Source organism: Buceros rhinoceros, unplaced genomic scaffold (genome assembly GCF_000710305.1).
Source record: "Buceros rhinoceros silvestris isolate BGI_N320 unplaced genomic scaffold, ASM71030v1 scaffold536, whole genome shotgun sequence".
NCBI lineage: Eukaryota > Metazoa > Chordata > Aves > Bucerotiformes > Bucerotidae > Buceros > Buceros rhinoceros.
In genome coordinates, this window is record NW_010415543.1 from 1 (window position 1) to 17,694 (window position 17,694).

General features: G+C 36.0%; 1 protein-coding gene across 1 annotated transcript; it reads left to right on the forward strand.

The window, feature by feature from the left end:
- The first annotated feature begins 82 nt into the window (after positions 1-82).
- On the forward strand, positions 83-17,408 carry LRRC72 (leucine rich repeat containing 72). Its single transcript, XM_010137429.1, has 8 exons — positions 83-506; positions 1,169-1,277; positions 4,201-4,270; positions 7,036-7,117; positions 8,527-8,640; positions 12,485-12,574; positions 14,543-14,737; positions 17,251-17,408. Exons 1-8 carry the CDS (start codon positions 83-85, stop codon positions 17,406-17,408), a joined length of 1,242 nt encoding a protein of 413 aa, XP_010135731.1.
- Positions 17,409-17,694: the final 286 nt, after the last annotated feature.

A 17,694-nucleotide genomic window follows, 5' to 3' on the forward strand; every position in this document is an offset into this window, starting at 1 on the left:
TGGGGAGAGGATGAGGTCTGAAATACTGGAGTTTGAGAAAGACAGTTCTTGGGGCACACTCCTGTTGGGTGTTGCACGCAGCATGCGGGATTTCAGGTCTCTGAAGGAGGTGCGCGTTCCCCGTCGTAGGGCCGGCAAGCTGTGCACCTTCCGCAGCCCCGGGCGCAGGCGGCAGCGCCCTTGGGTTCGTCGCACGGCTGCTTTTCGCCAGATAGCACTTCTTGTTACATCCGCAGGTCTTGGCTCTGTGGAAAGAAAAACACGGGCATTTTCCCCAGTTCCCTACCCGACAGCAGCAACCAGGCTGCGAGTTTACTGGCCACTGTCCGACATCAGCCTAGTGGAGCGAGAGGAGGCCAGCGAGCTCCTTGCTCCTTCTCTTCGGAAAGTGCCACAGGACCAGCACGTTGGCTACTGCCCCCACCCACCGTTACTTCGAGTATGTTCAGTACACCCAGAACGTGCCGGAGTGACGGTGCAGCCAACGCAGGCCGCTGTAGACATGCGTACTGGTGCTTCCAAGCCATGTTGTATTTGTAAAGTTAGATACATTTTGTGTTTTGAGCCATAGTGATCTCAATGATGTTGGGCATAATAACTTGTGTAGTAAAAGCATTTTTTTCCAATAGACATTTTACTTTTCGTCAACCACAAGTAACTGAGATCCATAATCGTTACATTACTGGGATTCATTGCTTTGTCAAATTAGAGCACGTCAGTAATACACTCTGAAAATCAAAACTGTGTCTAAATTTTTCAGTAGTAAATGCATAAGCAGAGTTTTCTGGATCCGTAATTTTAAAATCTGTGCATGAAGTTGCATGAAATAAAGCTGCAGTTGTATTACAAGGTAAGCCGTTTTCCAGTTGACCCCTGCACTGAGTTCCCTGACCTGAGAAGCCTATTCTCCAGTCAACATACATTACTTTTTCACTTCATGTCTATAAACTATGATTCTCCACAGGAAAAGGACATTAGTGCAAGTGTAGCATAATTGTTGGAGTATTTTTATCAATTTAAAATAGAGACTGCTAATTTAATCTCTATCTCTCTTAGACTATGTTAGCGTTTGTGCAGTGCTGTGATGCATGTATTAATTTTGGTGTGCATATTGCTTTAGACACTGAATATGCGTATTCTATAATGTAATGAATCTATAATTATGCAGTATATTATGGTGACAAATGTATTATATACTGCCAGGCAGTAGAAAAGCAGCTGAAGATCTGTGGCTTTAAGAGGAATGTGGATGTCTTAGTATTGTATCTGGCTGGACAGTAAGTAAAATCCATTTCTTGGTTTGTCTTTTACTAAAGGTAGAGCACACAGTGAATGGTGATCTTTCATACCGCTTTCTGTCTCAGATACTCTGAACATAAATTGTATGCGAAATACCAGTAAGTCGTATCTATACCTAGTCCATGTGAAGGAAGAAATGGTGAAGATGTACTGATAGATGCAGTAGAGCTATACTCACAATTCACTGCCTCAGCTCTAGATACACAAGCCAGCAACCAAAAATTGCTCGAAGATTGGCAAATTCACAGAGTTGTGCGTGAACTTCTACCACAGGGAGCAGAGGAGTAAGTCTTAATGGGCTGATCTCTGCCTGTTCTAACTGGCTCATACGGCTCGGTGAAAAGAGCATCAAGAATGCAAATGCAAAAAACACAGGACCTACCCAGTCTAAGAACTGGTCCCTAAAAAACCCTGTTATTGCAATAGTAAAACTCATTGGTAGCACCTTTGAAATTACCTGCATTTCTACATTAATTGTAGGGAGGGAAGGGCAACATGAGTGCAAGACCAGTTGTTGAGGGCTGGCATAGTGATCAGAGAACGATCTCCACCGAGAGCTTCCTGAAACAGCCTAAGATGGAGGACAGATGAGGGAAAAAACCATGCTAAGTGAAGGAAGGCAAAGCTTTCATGAACCTGTGGGTTATCTGTGTTGGTAGAGGAACGTGCAGAGAGAAAGATGGATATATGACAGGGCATAATTGAAGTTTCTGGAAAGTGTACTTTTAATTTCTGGCCAGGGCATAATTCCAAGCGTTGCATACCTATCTGCAGCCTCGCAACTGAATCTTCTGTTTGTACGGTTGAGATACTGTATAAAGAAGTAATGTAGTTTAATAATTTAGGGACAAGGTTTTCAAGGGCTCTAGGTCCCACGAATGAAAAAAAAAAGGTGTTAAGGGATTTCAATGTTGTCTATCCCATTAGTAGTGGAAATCATGTGGTCTTGAAAATCTAAATGTGCCTGCTAGTATCCTTAAGTTCCTTAGCACGTCTCTTGATTTCTTTATCTCCTAGCACAAATCTTTTGATTTACACCAAGAAAGTATTTGACTCTGTGAAAAGGAAATATAAAACATATAGTTATTATTAAAATATGTATTTTAGAAAGAAGAAACCATACATAAAATCTAAGGGAGAAGTTTAAATACTGAGAAAAATACAAGATGCAAAAAGATATTTTCTAAACAGTAGAAGAAAATTATTTTAATGTATATGTGTGAGAGAAGTAAGACTGGGCATACAGTCTTAATGGGCACATTTTCTCATTTTAAATACTTAAATGTGTTCCCTTGCTGGCTTTGAAATATTTTTTGGTATGGAATATAAATAAATCTTCCGAGAGCAGATGTAGAAGTGATCTCTCTTCCAATGAAACCATTTTGAGAAAGATCATGCAAGCTGGCTGCTTTGGCGATAGGAGAGAAGTGAATTCCCTTTATTCTATTATACCAATTTATATGAAGTATCAGTATCAGATCATGCCTCCTTGGCTGTTGGTTTGGCATAATTTTCTGAAGGCTGAAATAAGAAAATAAAATAGTTATTAAAGTAAATTAAATAAGAGAATGTGTTTATATTTTTAAACTCTTACTGTTAAAGGGACATGAAAAAATGCACCTTGGACACTGAAAGCTGTCATCTTAGAAAAACTGATTAACTTAGCAGTAGGTAGGAAGAGACTGCTGCAGGTCAAAAAGGATCAGTTTGTAAGAGACATGCTAAGTCTGGAAGGCAATCAGAAAGGGCTCTTTTAAAATGTTACAGGAATTAAGCTCTACCTGGGGCAAATTAAATGCCTTAATATCAGAAAAAAAATCCCAAAAGCAAACAGATCAAGGCTTTGAGATGATGATGCTGTTACTAGAGAGGGAGCAAAGTCACTTAAAATGTAAACCTGTAAAGCAGGTATGGAGCAGCAGTGAGAAAGAATAGGAAGGAAATTTTGGCTTTGCTACCTAAAAAATATTTTGAGGGTATACAGGCAGATATATACAGAAGAATTAGCTGGAAGTTCTGTAAGAGCGTTGTATGTCCTGTCAACACTCATCTGCTCTTGTTTGCTTGCAGTAATGTATTTTCTGGTCTCAGTGATAGTAGACACAGAAATATGTATTAGCATGGTTAATTTTTAATGATTACTTGAGGAAGCCAAATAAACAGTTTAACAACATCAGCATGGGATAATCTAATTTTCAGAAATATAGAAGAATTAAAATACAGCCCTCAACTTTGTAGGATTTGCTCTTGGCAGTTTGTTTTTTTTTTTTTTTTTTTCAAATGCCAGATCAGAAAAGGTGTCAGCTCCCTCTTTGTCTGTATCTGGAAGGTTTGTTAAGAAAAAAAAATACCCCAAACCAAAAACCTAAAGCCATCGGAAACCAGAAATTAGGCTTCACAGTTGGAAAACAGGGAGATCATTTTAGGGTGATGGTGTGAGGTTAATTTTTATCAAACCTGTTAGTTTTTTCTGAAACACTGTCCTTGGTCTTGCAACATGTTAAAATTCATGAGGAGAGTTTTATTATGTCAATCAAAATTTGTCAGATAAAGGTAATCTATAATTATTCTAGTGGAAATCAAGAATAATTATTTAAAGCAATGAAAAATAAGGAGGAGCTATTAGTAAAAATTACTTCTTAGCTCACTAATATTTTCTGGTTAGTAGGTAATTTTTTATTTATAGTACACTAGCAAGCTCAAAGTACTCCATAAACAATTAAACAAAAAAACTCTACTAGCACATAGGAGATATTTCCAGCTGCCGTGGATGAGAAGTTTGATTTAAAATGAGCTTTTTAGTGCTTGTATAATATTATTTATAAATAATTGATCTGTTTGTAAAGTGATTAAGCACCATTAATGTTAAGAAATTATTTGTTACTCTTTTTCTTCCACCAGAGGACTAAGAAGTATCCCAAGTCTATCAAGGTTTCATAGGTTAAGGTATTTGTGGATTAACAACAATAAGGTAATAAGGTTTTTCTTTAAAGAGGAGAGCAATGCATCTATACTCCCTGATCATTATTTAATATTTTTTCTAACATAAAGTATTGTATAATTGTCAATTATTTTTAATAGTAAAATTATTTTTAATTTCCAGACACATTTAACTGACTTAAATATGATAGTTTTGAGGAAACAGTATTTTGTTTTACATTACAGAGTATTAACTGATATATTTCCCTTCAGATTCACATCACATTTATAAATGTTGTGTATTTAAGAATCTGAGGCTTTGCGCTAATACCTTAGCAATAAAAGGAAAGATTTAGTATATTTAGAACTAAGTTACTGGCAAAATTGCCTGATGGTAGCTTACTGATACCTGAGGTCTGGGATAGCAGTTCCCAGTGTAGCTCGTAGCAAGTATATCCTGCACACCAGAGTGGGCAGCTCTTAGAACAGGCTGAGGGGTGGTATGGCTGTAAGGTATAGCTCGCTCGCTCTCTTTTTTTTTTTTATTTCCTGGAAGGCTGGTGGTTGAGGTGAGACTCCTTTTACCCTCATGCACAGAGGAGTGTCATATAACTCTTTGAAATGTGTTTCTCCCTGTGCACAGGAAGTAGCCCTGCAGTGCTAGATCTGATGGGGTACCTTTTGCCATTATGCAGGGCGTTGTTTCACCTAAACTTGGTTAAGAGAGATTTCCAAGTGAGTGATTGGAGTATGACATTAGGACACATTAATGTCTCTTGTTTCCAGTGCACTGTATAGTCCAAAATTAGTGACACAAATGATGTGTCTTGTCTTATCCATCTGTGCAAATCTAGCTTATAGTATTTATTAATCCTGTAGGAGTTGTAAGATGGTGCTCTGTCACAATCTCTGGAAATTACAGTTTCCAGCCAAGTCAAAGCACATTTTATCTTACACAAAATCATCTACTTGACAGAAGAATTACTTGATTTAGAAATCTCCAGATACCTAGCCAACCATTATTAAATGGTTATATTGAATCCAAACCTCCACCATTAGCCACTGATAATTAAAAAGCAAGAAAAATTATAAAACTCACAATTTTTTAACCTGCTTTTAAGTATCATACTGTACAGTAGTTTACATGACTTTCATAGTGGCCTCATGTTCTTAAAACAGGAGAATTACTTGCTCAGGTAAATAAGTATCTCTATGAGTAGCAGAAGAAATAATTTTACATTCCATGTCACTTAGGAGTGTATGTATATCTGCTGCCTTAGGCTAACATCAATCATATAGCATCTTATGTTGACTTCCTTGAGAGACCTGTGGTTATCCAACTATTTAACAAAAATGAAAAATAGGGAACATTAAAAGGTTGAACTAAAATCACAGGGGTAATAAGACTTTCCCTTATATTCCCAAAGGATGCTAAAGAATAAGAAGAAATGATGTGATGACTAAGCAGAAGTGATCTTCCTGACAATAAAAGATTAAAATATCTGATTTTTGCATAGATCTCAGTTTCCTGTGTAAGCAGTAACAAAGAGCATTTTTATGTTGTTCTATATAATTTGTGTGGAAATGTAGTTTTTAATATAACTCATGCAGAGAAGCCACTCAGTGACTTTTCTTAGAAGTCTCAACTAAATGCTGTAATAGGGGAAACATACTATTCTGAACTCATAAGATCTGAAATGTTTTTTTCTCTCCTTAAAAATGCATCACAATAATTTTGTCACAAAAAAAAGTAAATTTCAGGTGATCCTAAAAACCCCCAGATTTGTCAAAAGTAGAGGAGCACCACTATATGCAATAGGTATGTGTGGTCATTGCAGTGTACAAGGTACAATAATCATTCTGAAGAACAGGATTGTTTATTTGTAGAATAGTGCTGTTTTCACTCAACCAGGTTTTTCTGAGGTGAAGGAAGACTTGGAGAATGTTATTATTTTGAACTTTAAAGTATCTTTTCTAAGACAATTTCAGAGAACTTTAGGAATGGAAAACCTCTGTCTTCTCCTCCTTCCAACTTTCAGATACTGTTAATATGCTGAGCAAAGCACATTTGTTCTAAAATCAGTGGCACAATTCAAGAGCTGAAATAATTCCCCCACTAACAAATGACTTTGCATCACAGAAATCAAAGCAGTGTCAGGAATAAAATTCTGTTTGTTGTTCTTGCATTCAAACTGTAGCACAAATACTTGGGCACCATTAGTACTCCCAGTTCTCAACTATTGTAATGGTCATCTTGATATCCCATTGCATATACTTTACCTAGAACGGAAATCAAGACAATACTAGAACTAAGCTTCTCCAAGCATACATTTTTTTATTTCTGTAACTGATTCTGATTAAATGTCATTTTTTGAAATTTAGAACAAATATGTGCTCTTTGGACCTGCTGATGAAGAAATAATTTTAAAACTAGATGCTGGGCTTATTCCAAGGATATATTTCAGAAGTATTCTTAACTCAGCATAGAATGATTACATCCTACAAGGGTGTTTTCAGAATGAAAAATACTTCAGATGTGAATACAAGTGAAGACCAGTACCTCAATGAAATCTGTTTCCAAATACAAATACTGAATTTGTAGTTCAAAAAATTAGATAAGTCTGTACTATATGTATTTGATGTGTAATTAGTATTTCTAATGAAGGTTCAGCTGTCAAGAGAATCCTTAAACCAAACATGTTAAACAGAAATAGAAGAGGCTAACTATAGTTAAATGGTTTTCAAGAGGCTGTGTTTATTCTTCTCCAAAGTTAAATTTAGACTGTCATAAAACAGTTTTCCTAACTCTAATTTCAGATCCAAGATTTAACTTTCTTGGTCAAAAACTACTGCTTGACTGAACTCTATCTCAACAACAATGAACTGACAGATATATCAGGTACCCATCTTCCTTTTTTAGATTGTTGAGCAGAGGCGTGGAGTTTCCTTTATGTGTATTGGCTTTCGAATTTATAACAGTGGATGACAGCAAGTAACTTAATGGCTGAAAGCTCCTATGTATGCCTAACAGTACATGTTAATTATTAGAGATATAGTTGTTCCAGCATGTTTGGGTGGCAATAAGGTGCTGTGTTCATCCTGGTCTAAGGGCATGAAATGTCATTCACTTTAATGTCAGGCAACTGTAAAATATTTTTTATCTTCCATGACCATATCTCATATTGAAAATGAATGTGCGAGGTTCTTTTTACATGATGATTTGAAGTCCTCTTGCTGACCCGGTACTCCTTTTGAAAGCCATTTATATTTATATAATGAAAAATGGATAGCAGTGCTGACAGACTTAACATGACAATAAAAGGGTAATAAATTAGTAAGTTGTCCCACTTGTAAGGTAGTCACTGAAGTTCTGCATTTTTCTCATGATATGGTTACATTTATAATCAGAAGTATTTTGCAAAGTTACTGCAAAACTGTCTTACTGTGAAATTGCATCTGTATTACACTCTTATTTCAGTTTTGCTTGCTCTTGTAGATTAAAGCAGCAGTACCAAGCTAGTGAGTGAAGAGGCCAAAGCATAATGAATTTTTGTATATTTTAGACATTTTAAATGCTAATATTTTGCTTTTCTCTGTCCTTATGAAATGTTTGGATGAGAAATTATGTTCATTAGTTTCTCTGAGGTTTTAAGAAAAATTACATTTAAAAGAAAGAAACACGAGCACAAGAGAGTGCAGAAGATAACAAAATAAGGATAAACAGAAGGGCAAGTATAATTGGTAGAGAAATGTGGATGAGAAGTTCTGTAAAGGATTTGGAAAATAAAATGTCCGAGCCTGATGCAGTGTGAGGATGTGAACACATAGTCTGAGTCAGCCACAACAGTATTTGTAATAACCTTTTAGTACATTAGTAACTATTTGACATTGAACTATTTTCTAAGCTCTTCACTAGTTATTGTTTCTGAGGCAAAGGTAATAGGTCATGGTGAAGGGAAGTGAAGACAAATTAATCAAATATTACTGTGATATATAAGGAAGAAAGAAAGAGGAAGAAGAGAGGATGCAATTTATGCTGATTTGTTGAGGCAAGAGTGATGGGGACAAACGGAAGGAACTGGGATGACAGAAGTTAGGCACCTGTTCAAAGGATTGACTAGAAAGATAAGAGTGATATTGAAATCTCTGGTAAGTTTTTTTTACTAATCTCATGCAAGGTGTTACCAAAACACAGGCATAGATGGATAACTAGAATATCCTATTCAGTGTGCAGCATAACAAAATAATGATCTAATAAACGCAGTCTGGTATGGCAAGAATAATTAATTATTTTTCGTTTTCTTTCAGGTGCTCTGAAACACTTACGTGCATTAAGGATTCTGTTGCTTCACAACAACCAGTTAAAAAAACTTGGCAAAACAGTGAAGGAATTGAAAGGAATGATAAGCTTGCAGGCCCTAAGTAATACCTTATTTTTATTCTGCAGAAGAGCGAGCAGTAGTTTACTAGTGTTTCTTATTATGATGTTTCTTGTCTGTTTCTGCATCACTTGCCAATAGCTTTTGAAGGTAATTACCAATTTCAATGAAAATTGACGGAAGAAAGAGATCTCTAGATCATGAAAATTCCACAGAGAGTACCTCAACTAAGAACAAAATTCCAAACGAGTTCAGAAGTTAACTCTTTTTGGCTGCTGGCTAGCCAGTCTCCTGGATGAGTAGCTTGGAGGCAGTTTACTGGTGCCTTTTTGTGGGAATACAGTGAGATTGTCATAGAGGTGAAGTGAGTTGAGAAACTGATGTTATTGCTGTTGAGAGAGTGAGTGAGAGGTTATAGAACCCAAACTCCTGCCTCATTACTTCTGTTGCTCATAGAAATTATTTTCTGCATCTTTTTGGCAGACTGGATTTTTAGAGTCTAAGAATAAATGTACTGTAGATATTAAGTATAACAATACCTGTTAAGTAGCATACTTTTTGATATACTAGCTGGAAGTTAAAGTAGCACAGGCTCTGAAATTTCAAATTAAGTTATACAAGGTGGTGTCGGCACCCCTATGTTACCACGTAAGAAGTAACCGCCAGGGTAAGTAGGATTATACGCTATTAACCTATTGAAAGTGAAAATGTAAGCAGTCTTTTTCCATGGTTCCTAAAAGAATGTCGTCATAGATAATGCTGAATGCTCAGTAATTTGAGAGAAGAGGAAACAAGTTTCATGTCTTAGTGACACAGTAAATGGAGGCAAATGTCATCAAGCCGTACCTCCTTATGCATTCAGAAGAACAAGTGTCTGATTGTGGGAAAGGAAAATATGGCTCGAAAAGTAAACTTTTAATTGCACTTGACATTGCGCCAAAGCTAATAAACAAATTAAGTGTTTAGGAAGACAACTTGCCAGTCAGTTGTTGTAAGTGTTTTCATTATATGCAAGATTGAAAAAAATAGCCCATTTAAGGATGAAGTTGTTGGAAGTGATTACGCAAAGTCTGGACAGACATCCTGTGTATGAATGGTGCAGTCACTTGAGTTTAATATTATAGCCCTACAAATTAATAAGGAGCTTCAGCAAGCGCAGAGAGTTTGTTGTACTTGTTGCAATTGTCTGTGGTAAATAAAGACAAATAGTTAAAGTGCTGCCAAGTTATTATGGATGGCAGTCACAGACGTGGAAGACTGGGGACATACTGGACCGGCTACCACCATAGAAAAGCAAGTGTTTAAGAGAACCATCAAACAATATAGAGAGTATACAAATCTACTGTGATGGAAAAGAATTGTTCTTTAGGTCAAGGATGTGAGCGTAAATGCTAATCAGTGGAAGAAACTAATAACCTTAACTTTACAGTCATTCCTTTTTTACCTCGGCAGTCATGAAAATTAAAATGCAGCAGTCTAACACATTGCTGTTATTCACTTCAGAAGCAGCATCCAGCTACCAAAATGTTGCATTTCTCTTCCTTAAGGCCCAGGCCCTCTTGTGATTTTTAGCCTCTACCCTCCACCAGATTTGTAGCATAACATCATTCTTCATCAGGCATTTAGGGAAGACGCTCAGCTTCTAGAGATTTTCTGGATGGGTTCCTCACAACTGCAGCCTTTTGGGAGACAGAGAGGGTTTCTTTATGGGCTCACCTTGTGCTGACCTCTCCTGTTTGGAATTCAAGATTTTTATTAAGTACTCTGTAATTGCCTCAACTGATTTATTTTCCACAGCTGATAACATCTTGCTTCTAGACCTCAGAAAACCCTTTTTTGTTCTTCACTACCTTTCTACCACAGTAGTTCCTTTCTGCCCCAAGTGGGATATACACACTGTTTTTCCTACACTCCAAATAGAGAAAACAGACAAAACCATGGAGGAAGAAAACATTATCCCTAATTTGTAGAAATAAAATTGCACAACCTTGACAAGAAAGTAGATAGCAGAGCCAAAAATTGATCCCAGATGTTTTGTAAAATAAGACCATCTTGATCCATACAATAGCTGGATTTATTGTAAGGACAAGGATTAGAAAAACTTACGTGCTCTAAAACAAACGTACAAATCAGTGTTGATGAGGAGGTATGTGCTCCAAGTAGCATTCAAATTCAGAAACACTTAGTTTATACCTCAGGTTGTACCTTGGAAAAATCTCTTTTCAATCTTCATTCCATTCCACTACCATACGTACTTGCTTTTAGAGATCTTTCTAAAACATGTTTCTCTCTGGAGTGCCATCATGTAATTTCTTGACTTAGAACAGACTTATCGTTATGCATTCTGATTAACACTTCCTAGAAAGAATAGTTACAAACTACCTCGGTAAAAATGGAACTTTATTTTGCTGCCACCTTGTGGGCAGCAAAGGGGGTCCCCTACTACTTCTAAGTACTGTGATTTTTAAAAATTTGTTAAAGAATTAAAATAGTTTAAGTTCTCCTCTGAAGACATGAACAGGTGTTTTCTGTGTAGGCGATACCAAATGCCCATTTCAGCCTTACTATGCTCGCAAAATAACTGCTAAATCACTTCAAGCACTGAGCCCTGTTTGGAAGTGATACTTGTCCTGAAGAACATCACATGATATCTTATAGTTTACAAAACTGTGTTGAATATTTCCAGACTTTTTTCTTCTTCTTACTTGCTTCTCTAATACTGTCTTTCCTTCCCTAACTGTTAAATTAACTAAATATAACTTGATTTTTTATCCTAGAGTGAATGTTAGCAACAGTTTCTCCTCAAAAATACAGGCCAGTGTAGACCTTGGTAGAAATTGTCAAAGCAATTAATTTAAGACTTTTTTTTTCTCTGCTCTGATCTCAAGCTGACAGCCTCCTGATTATTTTTGCTGTCTCAGAATAGCACCATTTATATAAGGAGGGGAAAAAAACCATTATTATGTTTTTAATAGAAAAAAAAAAACAACCACCCTATAGCACTTGTTTGTTTGTTAGCTGACCCGGGAATGAGCCAGCTTTTATTTTAATTGACAGCAGATATCCCTCTCATGTAACAAACTGATCTGGCATGTTGGCTAGGCAAATATTTCACATCTGGCAAAGCAGCAGCAGAGGGTTGATATCTGTCTCTGTGTTGCAAAGGTTTGGTTATTTAGGTAATGTGATTCTGAACATAGGTATTTTAGTCAAATTGCTAATGGGCTTTTGGAGCTCAAGTCTCAATGAAAATTTCTGAGAACCAGGTTCTCAGGAACTTGGGCCATTTTAAATATTTTACTCCTTAAGTTTGTTGAGTTTCCAAACTCATCATCTATCAAAACATTAGAAGACTGGGTATTTACATTTGATATTGTGTCTGTGGGAGAGTAACTTTGTATCAGCTATGGTAAAGTCTTAGGTGTCCTAAATCTTACCTAATTTCAGTAACTCTCTCACCCTATAAATTTTGTATCTTACTTTTAAACTGTCACACCTAAATGATTATTATTCTTTAAAATAGACATCACCTAACAATACAGAAGAAAATCAAAGAGAAGCACGTAGTGGTTTTGTCTCTACATCATAAAAAATAGAAAAATAACTTTCAGAGTTCGGAGTGCACAATGGCACCTTTACCCAGTTTTTGCCTGTGGTATTTTGCGTGCTCTCCAGTAAGCCAGTTCTTGCAGTCCATGTTTAGTCGAGTAATTTTGTATGTGTAAAGAGACTGTACTTTGTTTACCCAGCATATTTGGTAATATTTTGGACAAAATCTTTGGCTACAAGTGATCTTTAATTTCCCTGCCTTGCTAAGTTAGTTGTTTCTCTTTTGCTGGGTTTGCTTTTTTGTGATGTTGTTTGTTTTTTCTGTATGCATTTTGCAGACCTATTCCATAACCCTCTGGCACAAGACCCAGACTACCGGCTTTATGTGGTATACTTCCTGCCTTCAGTACAGCTCCTTGACAGGAAGTGTAAGGATTGCTTTCCTCTTCTCACAAAGCATTGACTGTTGCTTTTGATTTTAATCCGTTTGGAAAAATAGAGTAATTAATCTGGCCTGGTTTTTTACATGCATTCATTGATATAGCAAAAGATCCAATGATCAGATACCCATTTTTTGCAAGATTTGTCAAGCAAATATAGTTTGCGTGGTATTAGCAGTACTTTGCCAAATGCTTTTGATTTCTGTCTTTTTCAATTGTGTTTATCTTGTATCTTGGTGTATATATTTTTGAGTAAGACAGGTAGAAGCCTGTGTTTAGAAAAATGTACCTACATTTGTGTATTCAAACATACATTCACATGGGTAAGCACGTTTGCTTAGATGTGGATAATATCCTCAGCTATCTATCTGTTTCTCTACAGTTTAAATATGTGTATGCACATTTCTTGGTGAAGTACATGCTGACCAAGCTTTCAAATATAAATCTTCATAAATGATCAAGAGATCTTTCACAGCTTGTCTACTATAAATTCTATAGAAGAGAGTAAGTCTTAAGAATAGCCAGATGATAAATCGGCCAATCCAAAACATGCCATGGAAAATCAACATTGGTGATTTTTGTCTCTGATGTTTGGAGACCTGTGTGGTTGGCAGGAGAACTGAAAATCACTGTTGATCCCTACCCCAGCTCTACCTTACAAGAAAGAAGCAAGGAAAAACAATGTTATCTTGAAAACCTGTTCCCAGTTTCTAGCAGAATCAGAATGCAGGACTTTAGCAAGGCAGCTACAGGACTTGTGCAGGTGCTGGCAGACTGTGTAGCTCTGCCATGAAGAAAAGCTGGAGGATGGGCCACACAATGCGTCAGGAGTTGATGGAGGGCTGGATCTCACCACACAGCCATTTGATTACACATCCATTTTGCACTGGTACCTCCAGTCTCTCAAATATTTGGTCTTGTGTTACACCTGTGCTCAGTACATGTGTCAGACTGTTTTATTAATGATCATTTTTGACTAGGGAGTCATGACTGAAGCTTAATGTGCTGTAAAATATGTGTTGCATTTACAGCTCTAGAAACACTTCTGTAAAACTTCTGGACATAGTCTCCTAAATGCAGTTACACTGTAATCAGTCCTGGATTAAAACTTGAGGCATTAATTTGTATCAAGCTGTACCCTGGAGTTTCTATTTGGTGAAGTATTTCTCTAACATTACAAAGCTTATTCACCATTTGTGGAACATTACCACAGCATAGTCCTGGCTGTCTTCCTTCACACAAGACGTGCTCACACGTCTGTTACTTCCAGGCACAACTACCGCAGTTCCTTCCTAATTGCTCCCCTAGACACCATGACTTAAAAACTTCCATGAATTCAAAATGCTTATGCCAGATTTATGTGTTCTAAATGTTTATCTCACTTCTGTTCCACAAGTGCTAAATTAGTATGCAGTTCATGTCACTGAAGTGAACATCCCCTATTTGACTTAACACTCTCAAACTCTTTGTTAAAAATTTAAAGTTATGTTTGAATTAAAGTGCAAAATAGGAAAACAGGAAAAATTGAGGCTTTTAAAAATTTCTTTATTGCACTTGTACAGTTTTCTCCATAATTGAGCAATGGGAATTGAACTGGCCTTGAACCAGGACTTGTTTTTGCTAATCCTAGAGAAACTTCCAAATCTTTACTGACTTCTGTAGTAGAACTCACAAGTGGCATAAAAAGTCTTGCTTTTAGTTTCTTGGTTTAAAACTTCTGGACCTACTGCACCCGAAAGAAAAAAAAATGTTTTACTGGACAGGGCTTCACTCTAAAGCCTTAGGAAGTATCACTCCATGTTCCCGTTTTGAATCATTGTGACATTATGCAGATTTACACCATTATTGTTACAAAACTCATCACAAAAAAAGTTAATCACCTTCTGCATGCAGTTAGATAATACCAGCCTTTTAAATTGGTAGAAAAAATTAAATATTTTATATCCCTTTTCACAGCAGTTACACAAAGAGAAAGGGAGTCAGCACTTCATCTTTATAACCGTGAAAGGTCTCGTGTTGTGCAGTCGATAGCTTTTGGAAGGAGAGTAAATACACCCCTGGGGACTACAGTGGCATCTAGCAGATGCACCCAACCAGCCAGAAGACTCATGATTCCCCCAGGTATTTATAATAATGTAAGGAAGACCATACATTCTTAGGTGATTCGAATTAGAAAGGGTTTTTTTACATTCATCTGATAAAAAGTTACTGGTTTTAATAATAAAGTAAAACTGCATCAGTAACAGACAACAAATTGATCCTTCTACTGAGAGTATTGTGGCAAGTAAGTTCTAGTCTCTCCCTGTATTTACAGAATTGTCCTTAAAGATAGCTGAACAAACAAAAATTCCTTTTTTGTTCAGTATGCGTCTTGTGAGCGTTGAGTTTTAGTTTTATTTCATTAAAAATACCTCAATATACTTCTAGGCTGTCTCAGGCACTGATCAGCACATAGAGTTTTGATGCCCCCTAGTGCATTTATAAACTAACCTCTTGAAGAAAGTATTTTCTATGTCGTGTTCTAAATTTTACGCACCTTGCCTAGTTTTGCAAGCAGGTTTCTTTTTATGCTTTCCAAGCTGAGAATATTTTTATAGCATATAAAGTAATTTCTTGAGTTCTTAAAACTTTCAATGTGGAAGACAGCATGACCATGGCACAAGAAAGCAGGTGAATACTGCCTGGAACGTTGTGACTTGTACCATATGGCAACCCAGAACAAATCTTGAAATCCCATACAATCTTGTCTGCTTTTTTTTGTTTTAAAACCAATATTGTACACATATGACTGAAATGGTAGCATTTTAAACAGCAGTGTAGATGAAGTTTGGATTTTTTTTTTAATGTATATATCACAATAGTAAACCTGTAAGTAGTGTAATGAACAGTAATTTTGAAAAGGTTGGGAAAAAAGAATAGTTTAAACATATTTAATAATTTATTTATTTTATTGATAATTATTATCAAAGTAGGCGTACAATTGTCTTTACCAGGCAATCATTCACATATATAGTGAATAAAGTAATTTAGGATCAGGATGGTAATCCTCAGCTGATCAAAGTGCTTTACAGACATTACTGTCTTAAACTTCTTTTTGTAGGTTGTGAATTTGGAAATCATACAAATAAGTAAGTAATTTTTTTAACTTTTTTTTTCTTTTGCATCTCTGAAGCATTTAATCGATTTCCTCCTCTTGTGCCTAAAAAATTACCCTAACCAGAGAAAACATCCAGTAAAAATGTGCTTTTGAAAAAATGTTCTGGTCTTTTGTATTTAACATAGTTGCAACTCTATGCCATTCTGATGAGACAACCTACATGTTGCTGTCTAAAATTTAATATTGAAAGGTACTCCACATTTGGAACTGGGTATATAAAAATACTGTTTATTTATAAGATCAAATAATGATCACTAGAAAAAGCATGTTTTAAGTATTAAAGCATCAGAATAGCTGATGTATATATTATGGCCCAGACAACTTTCTCATGACCTATTCAAATATTACCGACTCATAGAACAAAACTTTTTTAGTTTATACTTCATGTTACTTTCATTCTGTTTGGTTTAAAAATCATAGAAATAAATTTAAAACTTACCTCTATTAATTGTGTGTCCTGATTGAGGCAGTGTAAAGGTTGCATTTTAATGTGATGACATCTTTAGATACTATCTAAGAGTAAATTTACAAACTTCAGATTTCTTGTTTATGCTTTCTAGCTTTAGCTATGAAAATATTTCAAAGACTTGTTAAAGGAAATAATAAAAGCCTATATAGGATATCCTTTAACAATTTGATTTTATGTAGCTACTCACCTGATTATAGCTCTTTACAATCAAGCTAATTTATGTTTAAAAATGAATTCTTTCCTTCTTTCAGTGGAGTTAGCTGTCATCGATACAATGGATGCACAGCTTCCTCTTCATCATATTTATGTAGATGTTCAGGCTTTGCAAGGTACCTGAGCATGTGACAAAGTGTGGAAATGGTCACATAGTTGACATTAGGTGTGTGTTGTTGCAGGTACATCTTTAGGAAATAAGTTCTTGTAAGACGAGGTTTTAATACTGTATCTGAGTCAAAAGGTTTTGTTCTAATACAAAGTCTTTGCCAGTTCTGCACTGATGTTGTGCATCTGCCACTTTTCTCTCCCAGCCTGCAGCTGTGACAGGATCATGAAAAACAAAAGCTCACAGCAGTCTGTATTCACAGCTTTGAGAAGGGGTATTTGCATAATGGCTAGTTAAAAGATGCATGGTGAAATAAATGTGCATTTGCATTAATGGTACCATATCACTATGAAATCATAAAATTAGTTTTATGATTTCCATTGAATCAAAGCATGAAAAGTATACCACAATTATAATTTTTGTGGGGAAAAAACCCCCAGTGAAAACAAAATAACAATGTTAAGCCTACTATAAATGCATTTTGAATAATCTATAGCATGATTTTTTTCCTTAGAATCCTGTGATTCTGACCTTTTCTAATTTCGTTTTGCTTTCTTCAATTTAGTAAAATGTAAAATTTTCAAATCCTCACTATTAGTGTCACCATGACTTCTAAATTCACTTTCTACACAGAGGGTGTGAGACGAATTGCTCCAAAGCAGTTTGGAAATGTTCAGATAATGCACATTTGCTTTGTTCTTTTTGCAGAGTACCATTTGAGAACCCTGAAGATGCCGTTTTCCAGCGGGCAATGACAAGATCTATAATGCAATTTTCCTGTGTTGACTGGAACAAAGTACCCACCTGTCAAGAAAGACAGCTTGAAAACAAAGCAAAAGAACCTCATGAGAAGCTGACACTCCAACTTAGATAAGTGCTTTCTTCCTTAAGAAAAAAGTTATTCCTCTCTCAAGTGTGGAAATAAGCTTCTGAAGTTAATATCTCTATCAAACAAGTACATTAAAACATGCATATAATTAAACGAGCTTCCAGCAAAAGAAGTATTAGTGTAACGTTTCTTTTATCATAGGATATGTAATATGGAGAGTGCGGAAATTAGGGAAAAATATGATAAATAGTGGCAATGTTACAATAAAAGTTGCTTGAAATGCAATTCTTACCATACTTTTGTTACCAGAAATTATTAAAGCTAAACTGCA

Excerpts from the sequence above, each read along its gene's own strand:
- LRRC72 (XM_010137429.1), top strand. The coding sequence starts at position 83 with ATGCGGGATTTCAGGTCTCTGAAGGAGGTGCGCGTTCCCCGTCGTAGG. Across the intron at positions 507-1,168 it reads GCAGGCCGCTGTAGACATGC|TATATTATGGTGACAAATGT; the intron begins GTACTGGTGCTT and ends ATAATTATGCAG. Across the intron at positions 7,118-8,526 it reads TGAACTGACAGATATATCAG|GTGCTCTGAAACACTTACGT; the intron begins GTACCCATCTTC and ends GTTTTCTTTCAG.